The sequence below is a fragment of the Calonectris borealis genome, chromosome 2, assembly GCF_964195595.1.
Source record: "Calonectris borealis chromosome 2, bCalBor7.hap1.2, whole genome shotgun sequence".
Classification (NCBI taxonomy): Eukaryota; Metazoa; Chordata; class Aves; order Procellariiformes; family Procellariidae; genus Calonectris; species Calonectris borealis.
This window is the reverse complement of record NC_134313.1, coordinates 150,064,859-150,090,331: the sequence shown is the minus strand read 5'-3', so window position 1 is coordinate 150,090,331 and position 25,473 is coordinate 150,064,859. Positions and strand designations below refer to the sequence as shown.

Below are 25,473 nucleotides of genomic sequence, written 5' to 3'. Positions count from 1 at the left end.
TGCATCTGTGACCTTAATGCAGAAACCTGGAAATGATGCATGGAGAACAGGGCTGGCTGTTAAATGCTGGCTCTTATTTGTGAAGTGCTGCTATGAGCAGAGATGTGTAACAGTGAGCCAGAAATGCCCATTAATTCCCTGAGCTCTGAAACAGCAAGAACTGTCTCTGGTTTTTTTGACTATTTTCTCCTTCTATGATGGGGATGAGCAGAAGGTCTAAATCTGAATAAAATCTATTGCTAGATCTGCATGCCAGTGAATGTTTCCAGATATTGCAACACAATCCACTATACAGCTCAATTGTTAGAAAAATACCTAACAGTTAGTACTTTCTCAGACCACACCAGCTAGGGCTCAGGATTCGGGAACCATCTTCAGTCCATGCTAATAGTCTGCATGCTATTGTGAGGCTGACGGAGTTAAATGACAGGAGTCATTTAATGACAGGATTCAGACCCTTGCATGCTGGTTGGTCTCTATGCTAAGAAACAGTCCCAAGCTTATTTAGTTTACTAGTAAAGACATAATTCAGGTTAAATCAGGAAGAGTCGAGGTCTATCCCCCAGGATCTGATCACACACTATTATTTAATTTGTGGAAGATCTGCAGCTGCTCATTCCTTCCTCCCTCTCTTTCTCCCCAAGGTCACCTCCTGGCTCCATAGCACCAGTTCAACTCTCTGTGTGGCCATTTGAAAAAACAGATTTGTGAGATTATCCAGCTTAAACATCCAAAATGAAGTAAAACAAACAACTGAAAAAGACATAGGTATGTGCATGCGTGTGTGTGAGTGTACATACATGTTCCTAAGCAGCTGAATCAGCACAATAAAGCTCTGGAAAACCTCCAGGGAGGGTGGGAACATGAAGGCAAAGGCTATGACCTTTAAAATGGGATCTTAACTCAAAAGAATGATAACTTGTAATCACAAACACCTACATTTCTCTTCAGTGTGTGACATATTAACTACTATTAAGACATACAGAGCTATTATTAAGAAATATACAGGCTCTGAATTCACTCGTATCCCTACAGCTTCAGAGTCTACATGTGTTAGTAACTTGGATTTGGTTTTGTACCTATAAGTTGAATACAAGAGAAAAGCTCTTTGCCTGAGGTTAAGTCCCAACTTGCAATGTTAGTTTAGACTCCTTAAAATCCCCTACCCACAGAGAACCGCCACAGAAAAAATTTATTCTGCTGTTGTCGAGCCTTACATAAGCACGTTTAGCAACAGTATCTCTGTGCCCAGCTGGGAAAAGACATCACGTCGTCTCACTCCCTGCCTTCATATTGGCCAGCAATTCCTCTGCTGTCTTCTCAGCTGTGGCCAGATCATGTTGCCTTTGTTCCCCAAAGGCAGAGCACTGGGATGACAGCTGAGGTAAGTTTCAAACATTAAAAGGACTTTGGATCAATATATAAATCAGAAAGGTAAGAAAAACACAAAAAACCCATGCACATGAAAACTTCTTGTGTCACATGCAACCCTTCTGTCCACAGATAGCTGGGCGCAAATAGGCAAAAGACATCTGAGTAAAAGGCAGTCTGCTTTATGCATTGCTTTTTGATTTGCTAAACGTTCCCTGGACAGTAATTGCTCTCAGTGCCAAAGTTCATACACAAATGCAAATCCATAAAGGTTAAAAATATAAGCAAAAAAGAACATGAAAAAAAAGAAGGGAAGAAGTAAAATCTAAAATACTGCTGAAGCTGCTATTTGGCCCCACAACTCAATGAAATTTGAGCAAATCCATCTGACTCAGCTGGGAATTTCATTACCCCTATTTACATTTATCTCCAGATATCTATATCACTTTTGCTATGATCTATATCACAGGCATGCAATCCACTACAATCAGGGCATCATGCTTGTCTTCTTGGACACCAAACCTCAAATCCTGAATGCAAGTATACTACATAGGTTAGTGAATAAATTAATTACTTTTTAATTTTGGTATACCTAGTGTGTAGCTATATGTGTTACAGCTAGATTTCCAACATAAGCTTCTGCTTTGTTGAAAAAGACATGAAGAGCACTATTTGACATGTTTGCTACTTTAAAAAAATCAGTGCAAATAAGTCAAAGTATACTCAAGAGACACAAGATTCCTCAAGGAATCTTGTAAGGTAGGTATATAACTTGATTCAAAAGGGGAAATTATTGGCAACAAAATCAAATTCAAGGGAGAGAAAATACCACAGGGATAACCATAAATAAATGGAAGACCAAAGCATACAACATCTCTTCTGTCGCTCTGCAAGCTAATCTTTAGTCAACATTTACTCTCAGCTTTTAGAAAGAGCCTGCATTCATTGGAACTGCCTGGAACTCCCTTAACTTTAAAAGTTGATAATTCATTCTGTCTTTAGGTCACCAGAGAAGTGTCCAACTTAAACAATGAAACACATGTTGAATAGCGTGGGGGCTGGAAGAAACATTTTGGTTTGAATCTTCTACACACTTAACAAAAAGGAGAACTTTTTTTTGAAAAAGTATTGAACTATTTGGATGGTATTCTTATAAAATGATACACTATCATGGGCAAATTGAATAGCATTGGCATTCAAGACTTCTCAAGTTGTTTGTTCAAAATAGCTATTTTTGTTCCAGGTGGGGCTGCACATATGTGTTGTGCTCAACAGCTATGAACAAAATCACCAGAAGAAAAGTTTTCTTCAGACTTTAGGGGTAAAAAAAAATCATAGAATAATGATACTGTGTTCTAAAACAATAGTTGCTTTTGGAATAAATGACATTTTTTTTGGCTTTTGTGTCCCACTTATTTAAACCAACTAGTGCACTCAGAATATCATTTAATGGTGCTCAGAGGTGTCACAAGGGATTGCATTTATCAGTGCAAAGTTAAATAGTGCAGTCAAAGTATGGGTGTATTTGTCCTTATCTGGGGGAGCTCACTGAGAAAAGGGACTACATGACAAACACGAGGGGCATCACGAGTGGGATTTGAGATGAGCTGTATGAACACCTGAGTGAGGTGGTAAGTGGATATTGGGTGATATCTGCAGAGAACACAAGAGAGGAAGAGACTTAAAGCCTCAGGTATGGGATCAGTCTGTTATACTTCATTCAGTAACCAGTCGTGACTATAAACCAAACCAACTCAAAATTCCTTACATAGGCCTTAACCTAAAACAACGCAACAGAATCTGATTGAAAATGATGCTTTACCTACAAAATAATGACAGCATCCTAGAATCTTAGATGTAAAAAGAAGTTTCTGTATTAGTCATTTTACAATTTTGAATGAATGCTATGTTTAATGTCAATATGGTGCCTCTATAAAGTATGCCTCTATAAAGTAGCTTCTTTAAAAGTAAACACAAATGGGGCAGGTCCCCATTCTTTATTTTGCCCAGCCTTAGGTTTATATTAATTACCGATGATAGATAAACTGATGCAGATCTTGATTTGGCTAGAAGACTTGATGGCAGTCTACAGTGTACTAGTTATTTTTTAGACAACTGCATGAGGGAGCTGCCTGTCCATCTGTCACATCTTGTTTTAACTGTGCAACTTTATCAATGAAGAGACTCATACAAAACAATATTATTTCCTGAAATATTTATGTGCTTGTTCTCATTTCATGACCAAGCCCATGGCAATCCTCTTGAGCTCTTTCCCCAGAATGGTAACATCAGATCCACATTTCATACATTTCCCATAAATAATGCAGCTTGCCTGCTGTGGTATATGGGGTACTATGTGTCCTGGTTTTGGCTGGGATGGAGTTGATTTTCTTCCTATTAACTGGTACAGTGCTGTGTTTTGGATGTAGTGTGAGAATAATGTTGATGACACACTGATGTTTTGGTTGTTGCTAGGTATTGTTTACGCTAGTCAAGGACTTTTCATCTTCCCATGCCCTGCCAGATGTGCAGGGGGCTGGGAGGGACCGTGGCCAGGACGGCTGGCCCAGCTGGCCAATGGGCTATTCCATACCATATGATGTCATGCTCAGCATATAAGGCTGGAGGAAGAAGAAGAGGGGGGGGGCATTCGGAGTGATGGCATTTGTCTTCCCAAGTAACCGTTACACGTGATGGAGCCCTACTTTTCTGGCGATGGCTGAACACCTGCCTGCCGATGGGAAGTAGTGAATGAATTCCTTGTTTTGCTTTGCTTGCGTGTGCGGCTTTTGCTTTCCCTATTAAACTGTCTTTATCTCACCCCATGAGTTTTCTCACTTTTACCCTTCTGATTCTCTCCCCTATCCCACCCGGCGGGGGGGGTGAGCGAGCGAGCGGCTGTGTGGTGCTCAGTGGCCGGCTGGGGTTAAACCATGACACTATGTTATCTGTAACAGCTTACTCAAATATTTTTCAATTGCACAAATACAATAAGGAATGCTTTTTTGTAACGATGACCTGTTTATACCAGTTATGCCTCATTATTTTTTTGTACTTCAGTTTCAAAACATACGCCTGAGAAAATACATTCTCCTCTGTATTGGAAACTTGTACATCCTATAGATCAGATGAATATAAGAATAATATATTCTACTCTTTATTTCTTGAACTGGTCAAGCTATTTTTTTTTCCTTTGGAAATTAAATGATTAAACATCTTAAAAGCAATTTCATTTCCAGAATGGATTACCTTATTCTGTTCTTCTATGCTTCTGATACCAACAATTTGGAATTTATGGAAATGTTCTGAAATACAGAGTAATCCCTTTCTCCACCCTTCGTGGTTTTACCACTGCATCAGTAGTTTTACCACTCACAGGGAAAGGCCACCCCTTTATGGCTAGAACTTTTTATAATTCTTGCTAAATGGCTGATTCTCTACAAGTATCACAATTTTCCTAGTAATCAAAAGAGGATGTAGTTTATACCGTGTTTTGCATAACTTTGATTTTGACTAATTTACTTCCTCCTGTCCTTATTCAATTATTTCTCCTTTATTTCAAACAGAAAGATTATGTTTTTTATTTTGTCTAAAAGCCTACATTACTTGCTCAAAGACATTTTAGCTTTGACTGCATAGATTGATTAATGCCACCTAAAGATTTAATTCAGTGGAAGGGGTTTAACAAAACTGGTTAGGACATCACTGTTTGCATGATGCATATCAATGAATGAAATAAATTAACATGCCATTACGACACTGAGAACAAAAATAAATAAATTAATGTGTGTTTTAATTTGGTATTCTTCTCTCCTTCTTAAAAAATGGTGTTGCTATTTACTTAGCCTTTTCAGTCACATCATAACAGATAAGAAACTTGTTTTTACTAAAGTGAAAGAATAGCAATTAAATCTGTGTGTGAAAAAAAGAAAGGGACAAATCCTTCTCTTTTGTACAAGGACTTCAGTGAAGTTTTGTTTGTCTACATCAATAGAGAACTGGCTTGAAATGTCGCATAGACATGAAAGAAAACTACTGATTTTATTATGTGGATGCTGTTCCCTGATGGTTAACACAGTTACTTCGCTTGAGCCTGGAATACTGATAAACAATTCATTTTGATTTCTGTCACTCCTATTGCATCTAAGCAGTATATTTATTATAATGTCATTTTAAAGATGAATCATTCTGTTCATGTTCATGTCTCACTTCAATTCACAATGCTGTCACTACAAATGAATGTCTGTATCTTCCTGGTCCAGGCTTTTACCTAAGCAATCCCTAGGTATGTCCCTAGTGACACTTTCATTGCCCAGTAGAAAGCGTCCAGGGTCTTAAAAGTAAGGGAGTACTACTAGTGGAGGTTATGAACAATCAGTGTTTTCTTTCATGTTTAGCAACTATACTTATCATAAGGTTGAGGAACACTGCTGAGTTGAAAAAAACACAAGTAAGTGTAGGTATTCACATTTTTTTGTGGAATCCATGGAAAATGTTCCTTTCTCATATTGTCAGGCACAGTGGAGTTGAGCTGACTAAATGTCAGCATCTGCAATGTAGATGTCTGCACCTGAGGTAGCTATCTATATTTGAGGGAGAAAAATGTTAATTTATCTAATCCTAAAGGAGATGTCTCAAATAGGTCAGATGAATCATGGTCTAAAAGAGTTTGTTTCTCTCTACACTAATACAAAGAGCAAAGGGAGATGATATTAGGTTTAGATGTTAAAATTATGTGAAAAATTCTTTCCCACACTCTGAGGCAACGTGTTAAAAGATTTCTACAAATGAATGTATGGAACAGCTAATACATGTTTCCAGCTGAAAACTTACTTTAAGTCCGCTCTTCTGGAGAATTAATGAATGCAAATATTTTATTTTTCCACAGGAAAATAATTGAAAAAATATATGTCCTGAAATAAAATGCCAGTGCACATGACAGCTAATGGAAAAATGCTATGGTGAGAACAATGAGGGATAGGAAAGAGAGGTGGAGTGGTACCTGAGATATATCTTTTTGATATATGTCCTGTGTAAAAACAAAAAAAAAGTAATAACAATAGTAGTTAAAGAAGCAGCTGAGTGACAAATATGCTGAGAACAAAACAGTATGACGTGCTAGGTGAGGTAGGTCCATTTCTTCAAAGCTTACACTACAAACACAAGAATACTTTCTAGATTTAGTTAAGAAAGTTCTGTTCTGGAGACCCCAATTATACTAGCCGAGTGACAAAACTAGTGACACAACATGTTACTTTTGTCTTACCTCTATAAAGAAGAGACTAGCTGCTGACGTTGGATGATGATACATATAGATGGTCACGAGGATGGCTGCAGCCACAATGAGGACCAGGACTAGAATGCCGACAATTAAGCCGGCATGAAGCGTTCCACCTTTCTTCTCCGCAGCACTGTCATCTGTGGAAGCTGCACAAATGACACACTTATTAGCACAGTAACTTATGTCTTATCCATTCCATTTCACAGCTCACAATCCAGCATTTGCTTCTTCTGTGTTACATGCGCTCCTTGTTTTCCACAGCCCAAGTTGGAAAAAGATGTTAGATGTCTCTTTCCCACAACCGAATACTCTCATAATGTTAATGAACAGACATTTCCAAATGTTTTACTAATTCTAACTCAATAGACAAAATTAATATCCTTTCTTTTGAATGCAATCTGGACATTCTGAAGTTCTTAATTACCTTCATAATGAATTTTGCTTTGATTTTCTCATAAAACTATCACAGCTGCCCTACAGAAAAAAAGTACTAATTGAATAAATTTTGAATGTTGTATTTTTTTTTTAAAGCTTTAAGTTGAGACATGCCACAAACCATTGTGAGGTCTAGCTAATAAACACATTCTGAAAGCCTGATTCATTAGGTTGGAGAGCGGTTTTGAATCACCCTGTGCAACTGAATCAGACAGCCAAAAGTGTAACAGGTGGATGTTAAATGACCCTGCAATACTCTAATCTTGGTCTGAATGGAACACGCATCATACCAGAGTATTACAGAAGACCATCCATTTACTAAACTTGATACTGAGAGGCTGCTTATGCTATGCTTCCGTCAGGAGAAAAGACATCTCTCTCTGTCACACAAGCAACGTGTCAGCAGTGCTTCCAAATCAGTGACTGGAAGTCTTTTAACAACACTGTAACCTTTGTGGAAAAAGTCTCTCAATAAATTAGCCAACATCTGTAGAACTGTTCGTGCTTGGGTACGATTTCTACTTTGGACAACTCGGAGTATCATAGCAAATACAAACATGGTGACAAGCAATCATTCTTCAGCATCCTCTTGCGTAAAAGGAGAAGTGCTGTTCTACTCACCACTGCAGGCAAAAGAGCAATTCAGAAGCCCTAGGTTTAAGAAACACCAACAGAGCACTGGTCATCTGGCTTCACAAACTTATATCATTATCCTAATATTCCCACTGCTTTTTGCCTTTCTGGTAATCCTTCAAATCACCTCCATGACTTACTACATACAAAACCAGGCTCTTCTCTCGCTTATGAAAAATTTCTTTCAATTCCACTTTTAAATTTCTTCTCACGATGTTTGTTTGCCAAGCTGACTATAATGAAAATTGTTGATTTTTGCAGTCATCCTTTTTGTTGTGCCATCCCCCTGAACTATTTGTTCGATTGTCTTAGAGTGTCATGGTCTGTGAGGTCAGGGACTGTCCCTTTTATTTGTTCTTGGAAAACAGCTATTGAGTTATGGGTACCATTTTAAACAAGTTACTGTTATTGTTATTTATAGTAACAACAGCAATAACAACAACAATAACTATAACTGTACGCGGTCTTCTACCATTCATCAGATTGTGACTAGAGCACTCCATGCTAATATTAAAAAAGAGAACTGGAAAATAGTAGAAGAAGGGTGTATTGATCTAGGTCCTTATACAGTGTCAAATGCCTTGTATGAGAGCCAATAAAAGAAAATAGGAACGGTTAACCCCAGTGTAACAGCTCTTCGACGTGTGGCAGCACTTTTTCTCACCAGACCAAGGAAGGCTGCATGGCCCAGTGGATTGCACAGTACCATTGTGACAATACGGAGAAAAGGAAAATGAAGATGTATTATCTTAGCCAAGAGCTATTTCTAACTATAACATGGAAGTGAATCTATGGGAGAGTGAAGGGATTCATGGAAATTTCCCCTCCTTTTGTCCATATTTCCTCAATCTTGAGTCAGGGCAGCTAAAACCCCACCATGTTGCTCCGTCAGTGAGTCAGTAAGACAGCTTGTGGAGTAAGGAGCTGAGTAACAGAATCAGAGGATAAAGAAAAAGAACCCAATAATTTGAGAGGCTAAACTAGAATGTGGGAGGCATTAATGAATCTAATAAAAAATTGCAAGCATGCACCCCCACTCAGGTAATGCCTAATCCTGAAGATATCTTTCTTTTTACTGAAAAGTTCATGAGTGCCTGTTCACACAGGAACTTCAGTTTTAATTTTGCTGACTGTGGACATCAAGTTTGAGCTTAGGCATGAACAGGATCCAAGAACCAGGCCTCTCCCTGCCTAAATCCTACAAAGGGTTTTACTTAGCTTTCTTAAAGCTTAGTTCACACAGATGTATAGGAACTTTAAAAAAAAAAAGCAGGGTCAGCCTTATTTGATTTTTCTTTTTTTTTTTTTTTTTTAACACAGTACATACAGTGAAAATTTCCAGGCCATCCTTTACATTGCAGTGAAAGAAAAGCGATATTGCCTAGGATGTGGAAGATCTATTTTCAAGTGTATTCCCACCCAAGGGGCACTTAAAACACTTCCTGATAGTTGTAGCGCTATGTAGCAAAAGATGCAAGATTCATGGTGGAGACAGGAAAGAAAGGTGACCCTAAAAATGTTTCCTCTAACTTTCAGGCAGCAGAGTCTTTTACTTGACATAACCATTAATAATTTATTAAATAGCTATTCACTTTCAGCTGAAAATTGATGAATGTATACAAGCTCCAGTCTTAATTTCTGTTCATGCACTGTAACAATATCTAGTACTTGCACATATATTTCAAATTGCCAAGCAAATGTAAATTAAGCTATTGAAAGGCCATGAGGAAAGGCCTGCCTTATTGTACATGCTCTGGGTTGGGCTATTAATTCCCAGTGATGAGCGGTTAGTTGTGTGAGTCACCCTACTGAGAAGTAACTGCTCCCCAGAAGGAGCTCTGTTTTTGACAGCTGCATACTCTTCAACTCTTCCCTTCAATGCCACATCGGTGCATCATAAACTACTTTATCACTTGCACCCATTTTCAGGCCCATTTGCACTAAATGAGTAACTTGTATTGTTACTACATTATGGTTGAAAGCAGAACATCATATCCCGCATATTGAAAAATGCTGGACTTCAGCAAAGGTCCTAACCACCCTGTAAAGGCCATCAAATTAATCCCCTTTGATTTGATATTTTCTCAGTGCTTAGCATCCAGCTTTGCAAATGAGAACGCTGTGTCTTCCAAATAACACAGGTGACAACTGCCTGCCCAGATTGCTACTAGTCTAGGGTGGAGCACTGCATGGACAGCAGTGCAGTGATCAGAATGCCAAACGCAAAAAATAATGAAATACAAGAAATGCTTTTCTTAAATGACAAGTGTGAGGAACTTGTAATTTCCATAGTCGAAATTCAGTTCATTCACCCCAGGGCTCAAATACTCTTGAGAAATTGATTTCACTCTCTTTGCACAGAGACAATAAACAGTATTGTCAACTTTGAAAATAGTCTCTGCTGCAAAATCAACTGACAGTTCTTTTAAAAAGCCACCAAGGGAAATAGACGAAAAAATAGACACCAAAACTTTTTCAGGTGCAGAATATTAAGATTATCACAGCACATCTGCTGTTCCAGGGAAGGCTAAACTCATGGGAGAATATTTGTCTTATAACCAATCCTTTGCCAAAAGGAACTTTCTAGGTAGAACTTTCCTCAAATTTTCCTTTTCTTGTGCTCAAAAAAGAAATTGTTACATACAATATGCTCTATTTATAACTCCTCCCCAAATTCTTACACGTATAAACCTTCTAAGCTGAAGGAGCACGTTAACATTCTGCAAGGTTAGTCTGCTTCTCATTAGGTGTTGAATGACTGCACAGAAACGGCAAGTAAATTTTTTTCCCAAATACAAAGGCACACAATACAAACATGAAATAACTGTTCTCCTGATGGAATGCTGTTTAAAAAACAAAAGTGAAAACACAATAAAAATGTTCTCATTGTTTGCATGATAAACACATAAAGATGTATCATCTTTGATTTTATATAGAATCATTCAATTATTAAGGTTGGAAAAGACCTCTAAGATCATCGAGTCCAACTGCCAACCCAACACACCATGCCCACTAAAGCATGTCCCTAAGCGCCACATCTACACGTCTTTTAAATACTTCCAGGGATGGGGACTCCACCACTTCCCTGGGCAGCCTGTTCAAATGCTTGACCACTCTTTCAGTAAAGAAATTTTTCCTAATGTCCAATCTAATCCTCCCCTGGGGCAACTTGAGGCCATTTCCTCTTGTCCTATTGCTTGTTACTTGGGAGAAGAGACCGACACCCACCTTGCTACAACCTCCTTTCAGGTAGTTGTAAAGAGTGAGAAGGTCTCCCTGGGCCTCCTTTTCTCCAGACTAAACAACCCCAGTTCCCTCAGCCGCTCTTCATAAGACTTGTTCTCTAGACCTTTAATCAGCTTTGTTGCTCTTCTTTGGACGTGAATGAGACACACATTTCCACATGAGAGATCTCTACAAGCCATTTGGCAACACCTCCTCTCCATGTGTTTGCTCTCCTCTTTGGGCAGCCAAAACCCAGACACCCTCTCTTGCTGTATGGTCTGAGGCTAACCCATACCTACAGATTCAAGTTTACTCCACCAGTCCTCCACCCTATTATGTATGTCATTTCTAGCCTGGAAGCTGTATCACCCCATTTGCATGACCATGGCTTTGAGTTAATATGCTCCTGCAAAAAGGGAGGATATAATGTTTAGTACAGCTGAGCACACAGGGTTACAGCCTACAGTGAACTCAGCAGAGCCACTGGATTTTTCCCCTCTTTTGGGCCTCCATTTACATCTGGAATGTGAGTCTACCAGGAGGCTGCTTGTTTTATGGGGCAGGTATATGGTTCTTCCAACCTAAGCTTTTTTCCTGTACATAACACAGATTCCTGAACAGATGATTAATGACCTACATACAGTGACTGTGGCAGGGAATAAGGGAATATACAGTTGGAAGGATTCTCCAGAGGCTCAAAGGAATGTCCATAAAAATGTTCTCTCTACCTCTTTTAGGAATAGCCTGCTCTGGACTTAGCTTCTTCACAGTAATGGAGTGTGATTTTCTTGCTTTTGTGTGTTCATTCCTTTAGCATTTGTTAACATTTTGAGGTTAAGTCATTGCTACACTTTACTTGGTTTCATGATGATTTATAAAGTTATGGCTCAGCTAATGCTTTAAAAATTGGTTTCCAATTGCATGTAAGGAATGAAAGGTGGTCTTTAAGTGAAAATGTTATGAACTGTAACACACAAATTCTGAATTCAATATCTGGCTTTGCTATCAATTTTCTGTAGGACCCAGGGCAACTCAGTAAGTCTCTCCAAGACTGATCAACTGCTTAGTGCAGCAAATGAATGAGAGTGCACTAAAATCAAATCCCTCTGTTTATAGGATGACAGCACTCTAAATGTGTTAGCTAAGGACTTTCATTTTTCTGCTCTAATATATCACCTAATGCAACAACACAACAGCTGGACGCCAGGTGCCCACCAAAGCTGCTCTGTCACTCCCCCTCCTCAACTGGACAGGGGAGAGAAAATATAACAAAAGGCTTGTGGGTCGAGATAAGGACAGGGAGAGATCATTCACCAATTACCATCATGGGCAAACCAGACTCCACTTGGGGAAATTAGTTTAATTATTACCAATCAAATCAGAGTAGGAGAATGAGAAATAAAAATCTTAAAAACACCTTCTCCCACCCTGCCCTTCTTCCTGGGCTCAACTTCACTCCCAATTTTCTCTACCTCCTCCCCTCCAGCGGCACAGGGAGACGGGGAATGGGGGTTGCGGTCAGTTCATCACATGTTGTCTCTGCTCCTCCTTTCTCCTCAGGGGGAGGACTCCTCACACTCTTCCCCTGCTCCAGTGTGGGGTCCCTCCCATGGGAGACAGCTCTCCACAAACTTTTCCAACGTGGGTCCTTCCCACGGGCTATAGTTCTTCATGAACTGCACCAGCATGGATCCCTTCCACAGGGTGCAGTCCTTCAAGAACAGACTGCTCCAATGTGGGTCCCTCACGGGGTCACAAGTTCTGCCAGCAAACCTGCTCCAGTGTGGGCTCCTCTCTCTCCACAGGTCCACAGGTCCTGCCAGGAGCCTGCTCTAGGGCGGGCTTCCCATGGGGTCACAGCCTCCTTTGGGCATCCACCTGCTCCGGCATAGGGTCCTCCATGGACTGCAGGTGGATATCTGCTCCGCCATCAACCTCCATGGGCTGCAGGGGGACAGCCTGCCTCACCATGGTCTTCACCACGGGCTGCAGGGGAATCTCTGCTCCGGCACCTGGAGCACCTCCTCCTCCTCCTTGTTCACTGACCTTGGTGGCTACAGAGTTGTTTCTCTCACATATTCTCACTCTCAGCTCTTCTACAGCTGCAGTTGAGCAGTTCCCCCCTTCCCCCTGCTTCTTAACTATGTTATCCCAGAAGCGCTACCACCATCACTGATGGGCTCAGCCTTGGCCAGCGGTGGGTCCATCTTGGAGCTGGCTGGCATTGGCTCTATCAGACATAGGAAACTTCTAGCAGCTTCTCACAGAAGCCACCCCTGTAGCCCGCCACTACCAAAACCTTGCCATGCAAACCCAATACAAGTTGTCATCAGTATTAATTTTAGTTTGAGTTGCTTGAGACCATTTAAGCCATTACAATACTTCGTAGCATAAAACAATGGCCATCACAAAGGTCAATATTGTACCATGTTGTACTATGCCATTTGGCCTGTCAAGGCAGCTGACTGTTGCTAAATCCAGAAGAGCAGAAAGTTACCAGATTACAAGAATTTCAATTCAGTCAGCCCATTGACTCCTCTTAACCCTACCGAAAGCAAACACAAGACCATCAAGTCAAACAGACGGTTTCTCTCTAAAGCTGTGCCTAATGCTTCCAGAGTTCCTTACCCCTATGCCTCCCCCACCTTGTGGAGACAGAACAACTTCAGGTACTTCAACTTCAATGCAAAATATACAACTATATTAGTCTTCTTTCACTTGACCTCCATTTTCCCCACCCTTCACAGTGACCCATGCACATTATCAAAGATGAGTAAGCAATGTAGAGGAAATTGCAGGAGGCTACTGACTACAACTACCAGGTTAACTACACGTAGAACAGGTAGTTAAAAAGACAGAAGATTACAGGAGCTTTGTGTGCCCTAGCTGTCACATTGCCACAGCACTATGACAGCAACAGGAGCAGATGATAACACATTAAATAATTAATAAACATTAAATAAGACAGCCTTGTCTTAAAAGTTTATCGAGTCTATTACATTAAACCCTCCATAAGATCTCCATTTAGATCTACATTTGGTTTTCACATTAATCCTTTCAGATGGTACAAAGTCCGCAAATTGTACGTGTTTAACAAAATCAGTTAAATGTCTGCCTTTACAGCAAAGTTATGACAACTGTAAGAGCAGATACTGTATGTCATTTTATATCTGGCTGTCCTGGTTTTGGCTGGGGTAGAGTTAATTTTCTTCATAGTAGCTAGTATGGGGCTATGTTTTGGATTTGTGCTGAAAATAGTGTTGATAATACAGGGATGTTTTTGTTATTGCTGAGCAGGGCTTACACAGAGTCAAGGCCTTTTCTGCTCCTCACCCCACCCCACCAGCGAGTAGGCTGGGGGTGCACAACAAGTTGGGAGGGGACACAGCCAGGACAGCTGACCCCAACTGACCAAAGGGATATTCCATACCATATGACATCATGCTCAGCATATAAAGCTGGGGGAAGAAGCAGCAAGGGGGGGCGTTCGGAGTGATGGCATTTGTCTTCCCAAGTAACCGTTATACGTGATGGAGCCCTGCTTTCCTGGAGATGGCTGAACTCCTGCCTGCCGATGGGAAGTAGTGAATGAATTCCTTGTTTTGCTTTGCTTGCGTGCGCGGCTTTTGCTTTCCTTATTAAAGTATCTTTACCTCAACCCATGAGTTTTCTCACTTTTACTCTTCTGATTCTCTCCCCCATCCCACCAGGGGGGAGTGAGCGAGTGGCTGTGCGGTGCTTAGTTGCTGGCTGTGGTTAAACCATGACACTGGCTTAGAAAACCAAAGACAAACTAAACTGGCATAAATCAGACTTCAATATAAGTCGAAGTGTCTACACATAGTTCTGGTTTAGCTTAACATCATGCTTCTTTAACTTAATGTGGTATATAATGCCTAATATGATGTAAAAATGCCCTTTTGTGCTAGAGGCAGAAGGTGACATTTGCTTTCTAGGGGATACATTCCAGTGCCACTACTTTGGAAAACCTCTGCCGTTATTTGATTGACTTTCTGCGATTGGATTGGTGTTTTTTACCTATTCTGTGATGATAGCTGTAATAAGATGATCACAGCAAAATTGAGATGCAAGAAATTCTGGAAAAGACAGAAATGTCTTGTACTAAGTAACATTTAAATACAATCCAAAGTACCATGAAACAAACAGAAAAGAACACAATTTATTAATGCTACCAATTTAAATGTCCTAAGAATAAAGATTATCAACCCCTGATTCTATTTTTTACCCAGAACGGATGCGTTCAGGACTTTTTATTTGGATTTGCTTTAATAAACATGCATGTAGCCCACTGACCATTGCGTATAATATGTAGAATACATTTCTTCCTGTGTCTGATGCACAAGGAAGATGGGAATATTTCTATCAGAGGCTACTGCTTTTCCAGGCTTATGTTCTTGGCTTTGGAAGGCTCCATTTCAATAAGATACCTGCCAGCAGGCACTGATGTAGTATCATACTGAACACCAGCAAGTCTGTATATGCTTTCCTTAAGTCACAAGGTTTCCTAAGAATGAAGAACTTGAATTACACTGGGGACATAATTTCATGTTTCTTACAGCAACATACACTTTTTCCTAAGTATAATGTTTTCCTATTCTGAGTGCTACAGCTGAACTTGCAGAAAGCAGTGAGCAGCTTTTAGCAAATTGCTTGGGGTCTAAATTCAACTTTGATCATGCTTTGATCATACTGAAGAAAACAAGAGAAATCTCTAACGTAAGACCTGTCTCTAACTAATGCTGAGAATAGACTGCTGAGAAGTGATAGAGGAGGAACAGCTTGGAAATGTTCGGGGAGAAACAGAGAATAAAATGTGGAGATGTATCAGCATTTCTTAGCTTGTCATCTACAGTGTGAAATACAATATATGGGAAGACTCGCTTATTTGAGTTATATTTTATTTGTTCCCTTTAGAATTTTCCCCCTACCTAAATATAAGAAAAAGTGTAGAAAGTCCAATAAACTCTGTTTACAAGGCTCTTTCTGGTTTATTTGATAATCAAAGTGGCTAATTGTTTGTCTTGGTTTGGGCTGGGATGGAGTTGATTTTCTTCCTATTAACTGATATAGTGCTGTGTTTTGGATGTAGTGTGAGAATAATGTTGATGACACACTGATGTTTTGGTTGTTGCTAGGTATTGTTTATGCTAGTCAAGGACTTTTCATCTTCCCATGCCCTGCCAGATGTGCAGGGGGCTGGGAGGGAGCATGGCTGGGACGGCTGGCCCAGCTGGCCAATGGGCTATTCCATACCATATGACGTCATGCTCAGCATATAAGGCTGGGTGAAGAAGAAGGAGGGGGGGCATTCGGAGTGATGGCGTTTGTCTTCCCAAGTAACCGTTACGCGTGATGGAGCCCTGCTTTCCTGGCGATGGCTGAACACCTGCCTGCCAATGGGAAGTAGTGAATGAATTCCTTGTTTTGCTTTGCTTGCGTGCGCGGCTTTTGCTTTCCCTATTAAACTGTCTTTATCTCAACCCACGAGTTTTTCTCACTCTTACCCTTCCGATTCTCTCCCTGTCCCGCTGGGGGTGGGGGGAGTGAGTGAGCGGCTGCGTGGTATTTGGCTGCTGCCAGGTTAAACCACGACATTGTTCTTCTTGAATCTACCTTTCTTCATATTCTTATCCTATTAACACATTTCTATCCATCACCACCTATTTTGCTTATCTCTGTGTTCTGATACTTTCCCCCATGTCTTGTTCTGTTTCTATCACTACTGAAACCATTCCAAAGCTGCTCCTTGATAAGAAATTTTTTATACAAGCATAGTATATAGTACAGCATAGATAAAGTAAACCTTATGACAAGTTGTGTCCAAGGAAATCCTTGTTTGCCTATAATTGTATGAACCCTGCAATTTTAGGGGAACATCAACAGTTTCGAGTAAGTGGAACATGCAGAAGTAAACATATAATTACATAATTCATAACCTAATCTCAACAGGATTTTTACAATAATGGTAAAAACCTTAAATCCTCCCTTTTTTGTGAGAGAAGAGTGGAAGAAGAGGTCTGAATTTTGGCCTGCCAGGTTTCTGGACAGGAATGGAAACAGAACACATTAGCTAGGACACCCTGAAGAGAGTTAATGTAAGGAAACCTCGGGTACCTGAGGAAACCTTGGGAACCTACAGGTAAGATGCCCACTCTTAGCATGTCATTTAGATTTTTCTCTGTAGCTGATAGAGCTAGGCATCTCTATATAGTAACTTATCCCACTTTGGGTACTTCTTTTAGGATGACATGAATGACTTCCACTTGCCTATTGCTTACCACTGGCTATGAGAAAGGCCCAGAAGAAGAGCTTGTGGCTTTCTGGTTAACACTAGATGAGATGAAGCCTCTGGAAGGTCATTTCCTGTGGCTAGGCCAAGATCTGATGATAAAACAAAACTATATCCTGTGGATCTTATCCCATACAAGGTTCACTTTAAAACATTTTTAAACCACCACAAAGATTAGGTTTAGCATTTTTTAATTTAATGTTTTTTTTACTTTAAAATTGGAGAGGACTCAGCTAATCTGTAGTGACTTGTTAACCTGAGTTAGCTATTTTGGACTGTGTGGTCATAATAAATTTGTTGTGTCGATAGTATTTGTTTTCCCTAAAAGGTTGCCTTGTCTCATTGCTGAAATAAGTCTCATTTTCTGGATCATTTAGAAACTTAACATATTAGAAAGAAATGTTAGATGATTATTAGCAGGCATGAACTCGTGTTCAACATGTTGCAGCTGGCGTTCAGGGTACACAAGAAAAATAGGACTGAGTCTTGTCCATAATTTCTCAAGAATTCATATGGTAGGAGGAGCTCAGACTGCAATTTTTAAGGGAAATTAAGAAGACAGATGACTAATGGGAGCTAGTTTCCAGGCATTTCCACTATTTAAAAAAAAAAATAGCCTTGGGTAAATTTATCACTGTATATAAGGTATACAAAAGTACTCTTTTTTCAAAACTTGGGTCTGCATTTTGGTCATTTCTTACGAGTTTCCTAATCTTTCAAGCTCAAATTAAGCGCTGTGCAGCACTAGTGTTAATCCCATACATCACTGATGTTCATATCTAGACCATTTTTGAAAAAGTCTACCACAGAGTGTAAGCAGCAGGGCACAGACATCTCCTAGCACTACATATGCTGGAATGGACTTGTTCACAAATAAATAAAATAGCTTTGTCCGTCAGGTATATGGTTTTTGCATAGCTTTACTTTTTTTGTAACAGTAATTTCTGTGCATCTTGATGAATGAGAAGTGTAGCAGTTTCTCTGACACCGTAGAACACTCATGCACATTTCTATTGAGTTATAAAGCTGAACGACTGAGAGGGACTCATAGCAATCAAATCATCACAATAAGATTTCTAAAAAGGTCAAATAAAATTTCTAGATGTGTTGGCCAATCATCTAAATCATCCACCAAAGAGTTTTCAACAGGAAAATATTGCATTACTGTATAGCCACAGCCAATTTCTCAAAATTTTTATGAAAAATTAGGCTTTTAAACTGTTTAGTCAGCTATGTTGTGTTATAAGAAAAATGAAAAAAACAACAGAATCTGCAATTAATAACACAAATATACATTTGTAGTGCTGGACATATCTTAGAACTTACAAAATGCTTGTTATTTTAAAGAGAATTAAGATTTAATAAAAATGTGATGGCATGTCAGCTGTATTTTAAAATGGTTTAGGCATGTATGTATTAGGCATCTATCATGTGTCTATGAAGAAAGAAGGAAGACAGAAGAAACAGAAACAAGCAAATTTGAAAGGTATGTTAAAATATGCCACATAAGATTGTGGGTGGATTACGGCACTAACTTGCAAGTGATTTTCTCATATAATTAAAAGGTCAAAGCAGTTTGACCTGAACTCAAAATTTAATTTAAATTTAGTTGCTGCTTTATAACATTTGGTTTCAAAAGTTCCAGGCAGAGGTGAGATGCAGAATTTCTATAGAATCCTTTTGTTATACCTAACCAGATATTGACTGCTATCATCTAAGGACACATCAAGCTATAGGCCGTCATTGATCCAATATAGCTTTGGTTTTCCATTATAAAAGGTTCCCTTTCATTAGAGTTTTAAAGGATCTAGTGTGAGAAAGTAAAGACCCTGTATTCGTGACCTGAAATAATCTACTCTTTATGAAAGGCTGAGAAATCACAGAGAATCAAAGAACACGCCTGCGGCTGCAGAGGTTTTATCTGAGCCTAATCTAGGGGTCACTGGAAAATTCAATGCATAATTGAAGATTCATCAAAAAGAACTTCTCAGATTAAAAGCTACGTTTACTGTGTGAATGAGAAATCCTGGTGTGTTGCTTTGCTTCCGTGTTGTTTGAAGTCAGTTTCTTTTTTTTAAATTTCAAGAATAAAAGAAAAAGCTCAAGGAAAATGAATAATCACATCAGGTGCTGGTTTGTCCTTCTAAAATGCAGCAGCTTTCTGTTCGGAAATGTACTTTCTATATTTAAGATAAGTGATGCCACAAACCCTACCACTTCACTCTACCAAGTAGGCCACAGCCATCCCTCACTTGCTCTAGTATTCATAATTTTGTTTGCTTTCACAGGCTTTTACTTTTCAGATCTTGGGCAAAGAGTAGACAACTGAAAAAAAAATCCTGTTGCAATTCCCAAACCAAAAGAAACCGGGAATGTGTTTTCTAAAGCCCACCTTTTGAATTATTTTTTATGTAACAGCATACTATTCTGAGCTATTCATGAGATGCTCAAGTCGGAGAGCTGCCTGGTCCCAGGCCAGCAATCTGCCATGGAGCGATGGCTCGCAGGGCAGAGCATGGGTACAGCTCAGCTGGGAACGCGCCTCGTGTACAGACCAGGCACGAAATGGGAGAGTGAAGTGCTGACTGATTCACCTTGTCTATTGATCTTTAAGAACACTGAAGCACTTCCCACAGCAAGGAATTTGATTTCAAGAAGAATAAGAGAAAGAAAGGTTCAGGGACATTCCTGCAGACAAAATGCCTAAAAGTACCACCCTGAGTTTATAGATGACTTTATTCCAAGGGACCACTTCTGTGTCAAAGCCATGTCAAAAAACAACACTGCCAACAAATGGACAATTCAATGCCCAGTACTGCATATGACCAGTTATGCTGTGGTTAGTGACAAATGACAGAGGAGCAACTGGCGAGAAAGGGGATGGCATTTGCCTCCTCTGGAGTGAGCAGATCTGTAATTTGAGGGATGGAGAAAATAATGGCTAAATATTACTGGAAAACAAATGACAGGAAAACAGACCGAAATGATAAGTGGCATCTGAACATCATGCTTTTTCAAAACTTGAACAATTCTCTGCGGGGGCCTTGAGAGACCACTATGCTTCAGCTGTCCTGACCCACCACACCTGGGACCTCTGCCCACAGGGGTGGCAACTCCATGTAAGCTCAAGCCCCAGCCTAAACTATACTGTAGGTGAACTGGCAGTTCACCTTGATCTTGTCTCCTGGACCAACCTTGGATCTATGCTGAAGGTAGCTTGTCTCCAGTCTTGTTCCCTGGCCATGTCTCCTTGGATGGACCTTGGAGCTGAGCTGTGTTGTAGCCTTATCTCTGGCCCCATCTGTTTTTGCTGCTGACTGGACTCCTTGTACGGACCTGGTTCATCACCTCACCTTCTCTGGGACTGCTGACGGGAACTGCTTCCTTTGGTCCTTGCCTGAGCTGTGCTGCTGGCTGCTGTGCCTCGCCTGCTCCCTCACTGCTCCCAGCCTTGCCTTGCCAAGCTGGCTTCCTCTCTTGACCCTGGCCCTGCCTCATCACTGCAGACTCGGTTGGTGGTCACTAGTCTGTGGCTGACCCCGGCTGCTGCCCCTGAGCTGCTGGACTCACCCTGCGCCCTGCCTGTGCCTGCTGCCACGCTTGGTGCCGGTTCCCCTGCCCCTGGGGGAAGCTCAGTGCTCCCTGCCTGGAGGAAAGGCAATCAGAGCCAATAATATTCCCCTTTATATGAGTGGAAATATGATTTATTTCAATTTGCTCAGCAAATCATCCTCTGCTTTGATAGAGCATTCCGAAGCCCGCAGAAATCAACCTAAATCTTTCCTTTTTCCTCAGCAAGCTCTACATCGGCAGTTAATACAGATGCAGCCTACATCTAATGATCCAGTCCTGTTTTAACTAATAGCAAAATTCTCATCAGCTTCAGAGGGAGAAGGAACAAACCTCAAGTCTCAGTCCTTGAACCCACAAAGAAGATGACAAAAGCGGTCCCCTGCAGAGCCTCATTGAACAGTCCTTTATCAGTAAGACAAGGTGATCTTATTAACTTGCATGGGGAATGTGCATGGAGAAATACAGAATCTCTGCTAGTACAGAGACACAGATATAAAATGGATACGTTTATTAACAAAATGTCATGTAATAATTCACTATTATGATTGAGTTTATAACACAATATTATTATTTAGAACTAGCATCATAACCTCTCTTAATACAGTTAAATAATACTGTATTATTATAGTACAGTTAATAACTGTATTAATACAGTTAAAAATTTACTTACTATGTCCATATTGGGAAGTTAATTAAACCTGCTGTTTTATTAAAGAGTTATAAAGAGAGTTGTAAATGTTTAATTTACTAAGCAGTTGCTAAGCTTATTTTGCCCTGCTGCTCCTCTACACAGATGTGGAAGGCTGAAGTCCTTTGAGAGTCTGGTAAAAACTATTTCTACAATCTGATTTTGATTAATGAAGTTCAGTGGAGTATAATTTGACAAACTACTTACATTATTTACAGACAAAAAAAAATCTCTTACCTCCATTGTCTTTTAGGTGCAGCGCTATCTTGGTGTCATCTATAAAGGAAATTCAAAGTTGTAGGAAAATGTATTTTTCTAGGACATGAGCCATTTTAAGAATGATTTTCTAATGTCAAAGAAATTTCACAACTAGAAAATTAGTTGATACTCAACTCAGTAAGAATTAGATTGTGGTGTTCTTACTCATACTGAGCAACACTTTACTTCCTCACGAAGAAAACATTTATGAGAATGTTACAGTGCAAAGGAGGATTGAAAATACTGGTAAATAATGGTCTGTCTCATAACACAAATAATTCATTTCTGTTACATGTTCATACACAGCTTGAGCATTCTATCATATTAAGGACTATATGAACCAACATCTGACAATAGAATAAAACAATGACTTAGTCCCTCTTCTAAGAATCATGTAAAGCTCTACCCATTTTAAATCCTATTTATTTCCATATTCCTCCTCTTGTTGTGAGCTTTAATGAACAAAAAGCCAGGGAATAATGCTGCTAATGCAGTCCAAATCCTGCACCAAAGGTTTCTAAACTTCTCTTGCTGCAAACAAAACCAGTCTTTCTTATCAATGGATTCCCACCCTGAAATACCTTCAGCTCAAATTTTCATGTCACAGGCTACTTAAAAAATCGGTCTGTACCTGGTATCTTTTCTTGTGTTAACATGCAATTCTAACAGAAAACCCCACTCCCCTTTTATAGATGCTAAGTGCTATTTGACTAATCTGGGTTAGCTTTTCTATGCAGCTGAATTTTCCCTAGAAGCAGGAAAGCAGGATATCTCAACGACAAAAAGGCAAGATTTAAACAGCCAGTGGAACAAGAGTGAGAACTGACACACTATCACTTATCCAGTTAATTTGGTTCAGAAGCCTATAGAAACTATTTCACAACAGTGAGCCCTACATGAAAAGAACATTGTCAACTGACTGAAAAAAAGTAAACAGGCAAATTTCAAAGAGGTTTTTAATTTGGGTCATCTCTAATTTTCACCTGGCTAAATAGAATACCCAAAGGGATTCAAAATTCATTATGTCTGTGATGGGAGTTTGTTGGCTAACTTTAGTGGGATCCTTTCCATCTATTATTTCAACAGGTTTTGGACTATGGCCTGATGGTTAAAGGAACATAAAAAACTCAAGTTCTCCAGAAGTTTGCCTGGCTTGTCCGTGCGCCTGCAGCACTGCCCCCTCCTCCAGCACTCATCCCCTTTGCACCTTACTGTTGTGAGAACAAGTTGCAATTTAAAAGCAGTAGCAGATAATGCCTTGACTTCCCCACCCCTTCCACTGCCCCAAAAGTAAAAGGTCAACATGAACACATACTAAAGAAAATACATTTCTTTTAGACTTGTAAATGACGGGTTTGCACTATAGAATAATGCAGTGTATACACTTCACCTTCTGTGGGCAGGCTAGTTGGCAGATGGGAAGTGGTGGATCCTCTGGTGGTCGTTAAAACTCTGAACTTTGTGGTGGTTGGCAGAAGGGTAGTGGTGGAGTGTGGAGGTGTTTCAGTTGTGTCTATATTCTTCTCACAAATCTTATCTTTTGACTGTTGGGAAACAACAAAAACAAAGAAGAGAAAATTAATTCTCAGTGGAGACTGTCACTGAATGAAGAATTTAAGCATGGACAAGCTGTTAGGATAAAAAGAATGAAAATGGAAACACTAAATCAAGGAATTTCAAGAGCTTTTTCTTTTCTTTTTTTTTTTTTTCCTTTGAAGTGCTCTACACAGCATTCAGCAACATATATTTTTCATTTAGCTGCAAAACTTAACAACACTCAGTTGTTAATGACAAGGCTTCAGAGTCATCCCTGAATGTCAAACGTGTTATTTCCCCCAATCAGATTTTAACATCTAAGATTATCATTCAAATTTTCACTCTTCTATTGTGAATGCTCACTGCCATTGGTCTGGGTGCCATAACACATGTTAAAAAAGATATGTGGGAATTAAATTGTAGCTCTTCATAGTGAGTAATGTGTAGTTAACTGGAACATTTAATTAGGCTTTACATGCAGTTATCACAGAAGAATATGCATATATGTGTAAAATGTGTGCATTTTTTCAGCCTATATAATACTTATAAACCACACTATAGAGCAATACATTCACTATATGCCTATTAATTCTATATAATATTAAAATTTCACATATTATATGTGTATATAATATAACAATTATTATATAAAATATAAGTATTATAAATATAAACTGTAAAATATAATAATCATACAAATGATTATATTATATTAGCACACCATAAATAATATTCACCATCATATAATAATTTAACTTTTATTTTCATGGGCAAATATTTCGATACAAATCTCAAGGTGTTCATTTTTTTTTTTTAAATTTGTGGACACTTTTATAATCCTGCAGGTGTAATGAATATTTTCTTTTACAGATCACTCAGTTTTGCAGGAAAATACATCCAATTAACTAGCAGCAAATATGGGAACTGCCTGTAACTCTTACTGTCCCCATTCATTTTAATGAGAAATGGAATCCTGCAAAACCTGTTCCTTTTATTGGATCTGGCTGTCAAAACCCAGTGGGTGTTGTCTGTCTTTTCAGATGTATGGGTATTTTATTCTCCTTTGTTTTACAAGAAACAATATATTACATCATTAAAAAAGGTACCAGTACCTGCAGTATAACTATTCTTTAAATTTCTTCATGTTTTAGCTTGAAAAACACTGTTAACTTCACTGACACAATTTAATAAAAATTTAGCTCAAAATCTGTATTACAAAGAAGGAAACATTACTATGAGAATCCTCATTATACATCCTCTTGAATGAATGCATCTAAAATTAACCTCTGTGTGCTAATTATTGATCCTTCATTGAACTCCAGCAGTCAGCTCAGGCATCATTCTGGAAGATGCTAAGTAAGCTGTTGCTTCTACTCCAGAGAGCCTGAAAGCTGGACTGTGAGCAGCAATCAAGTAGCCTGAAACTGTGCAAATCAAACCATTAGTTTCTCAGATACGCTTAGTGTATCAGTAATTTCCTCTCAGATCATGTATTAAGCCTTGGAGCACTAGTTGAGTTGAAACAAGAAGGTAGAAGCAGAATGGGATGCTACTGTCATGCAGAGAGCAGTTTTTGGATAACTTCATCTACAGGGACAAGTGAGTCCTAGCTAATTATAATCTGGATTAAAGCAATACAAGGGTGCGCACTATAACAACAAATACTCCCAGTAACTCTTTTTTTATGTTCTTGAAAAGATTGTCCCCCACAGAACAAAAAATCTCACAGAAATTCCATTCTTAAATCATCAGTTTACAAACTGCAAAGCTGAAGCTTCAAGCCCATGTAACAAGGCAGTATGTAGGATGCAGTTATTTTGCAATTACACTGATAAGAAAAAAAATTTCTTCCATCAGACTGGATTTATATCATTACTTGTCTTTGCTTCTACTGAGAATAAAACAGAATGTGCTTTTCTAACTAGACGCTTGGGGCTACATTTTGCCCTCAGTTTCACCCGACATTACACTTCAGAAGGGCTATGTTGCTGAAACTCATGACAGAATTTAGCCCTTTCAGCCAAAATGGAAAAGTAACTGCTTTTTTATGGCCATCAGGAGATTAAAAGTGCCATAAATTAATTTGTTCCTATTACCTCGCTCCCCAAATGAAAAAAACAACAACAAAAAAGAACCCTCAAACCAAAAAGCCTTCTAAAGGGA

At 39.3% G+C, this 25,473-nt stretch overlaps 1 protein-coding gene across 1 annotated transcript in view; it reads right to left on the bottom strand.

Moving 5' to 3' along the window:
* The window catches only part of PLXDC2 (plexin domain containing 2), a 284,357-nt gene that overhangs the window by 7,717 nt on the left and 251,167 nt on the right, over nt 1-25,473 (bottom strand). Inside the window, exons 11-13 of the mRNA XM_075143914.1 lie at nt 23,165-23,318; nt 21,754-21,792; nt 6,638-6,798 (exon numbers count right to left, since the gene is read on the bottom strand). Coding sequence (XP_075000015.1) covers nt 6,638-6,798; nt 21,754-21,792; nt 23,165-23,318 — 354 coding nt within the window. The remainder of the gene's footprint in view (nt 1-6,637; nt 6,799-21,753; nt 21,793-23,164; nt 23,319-25,473) is intronic.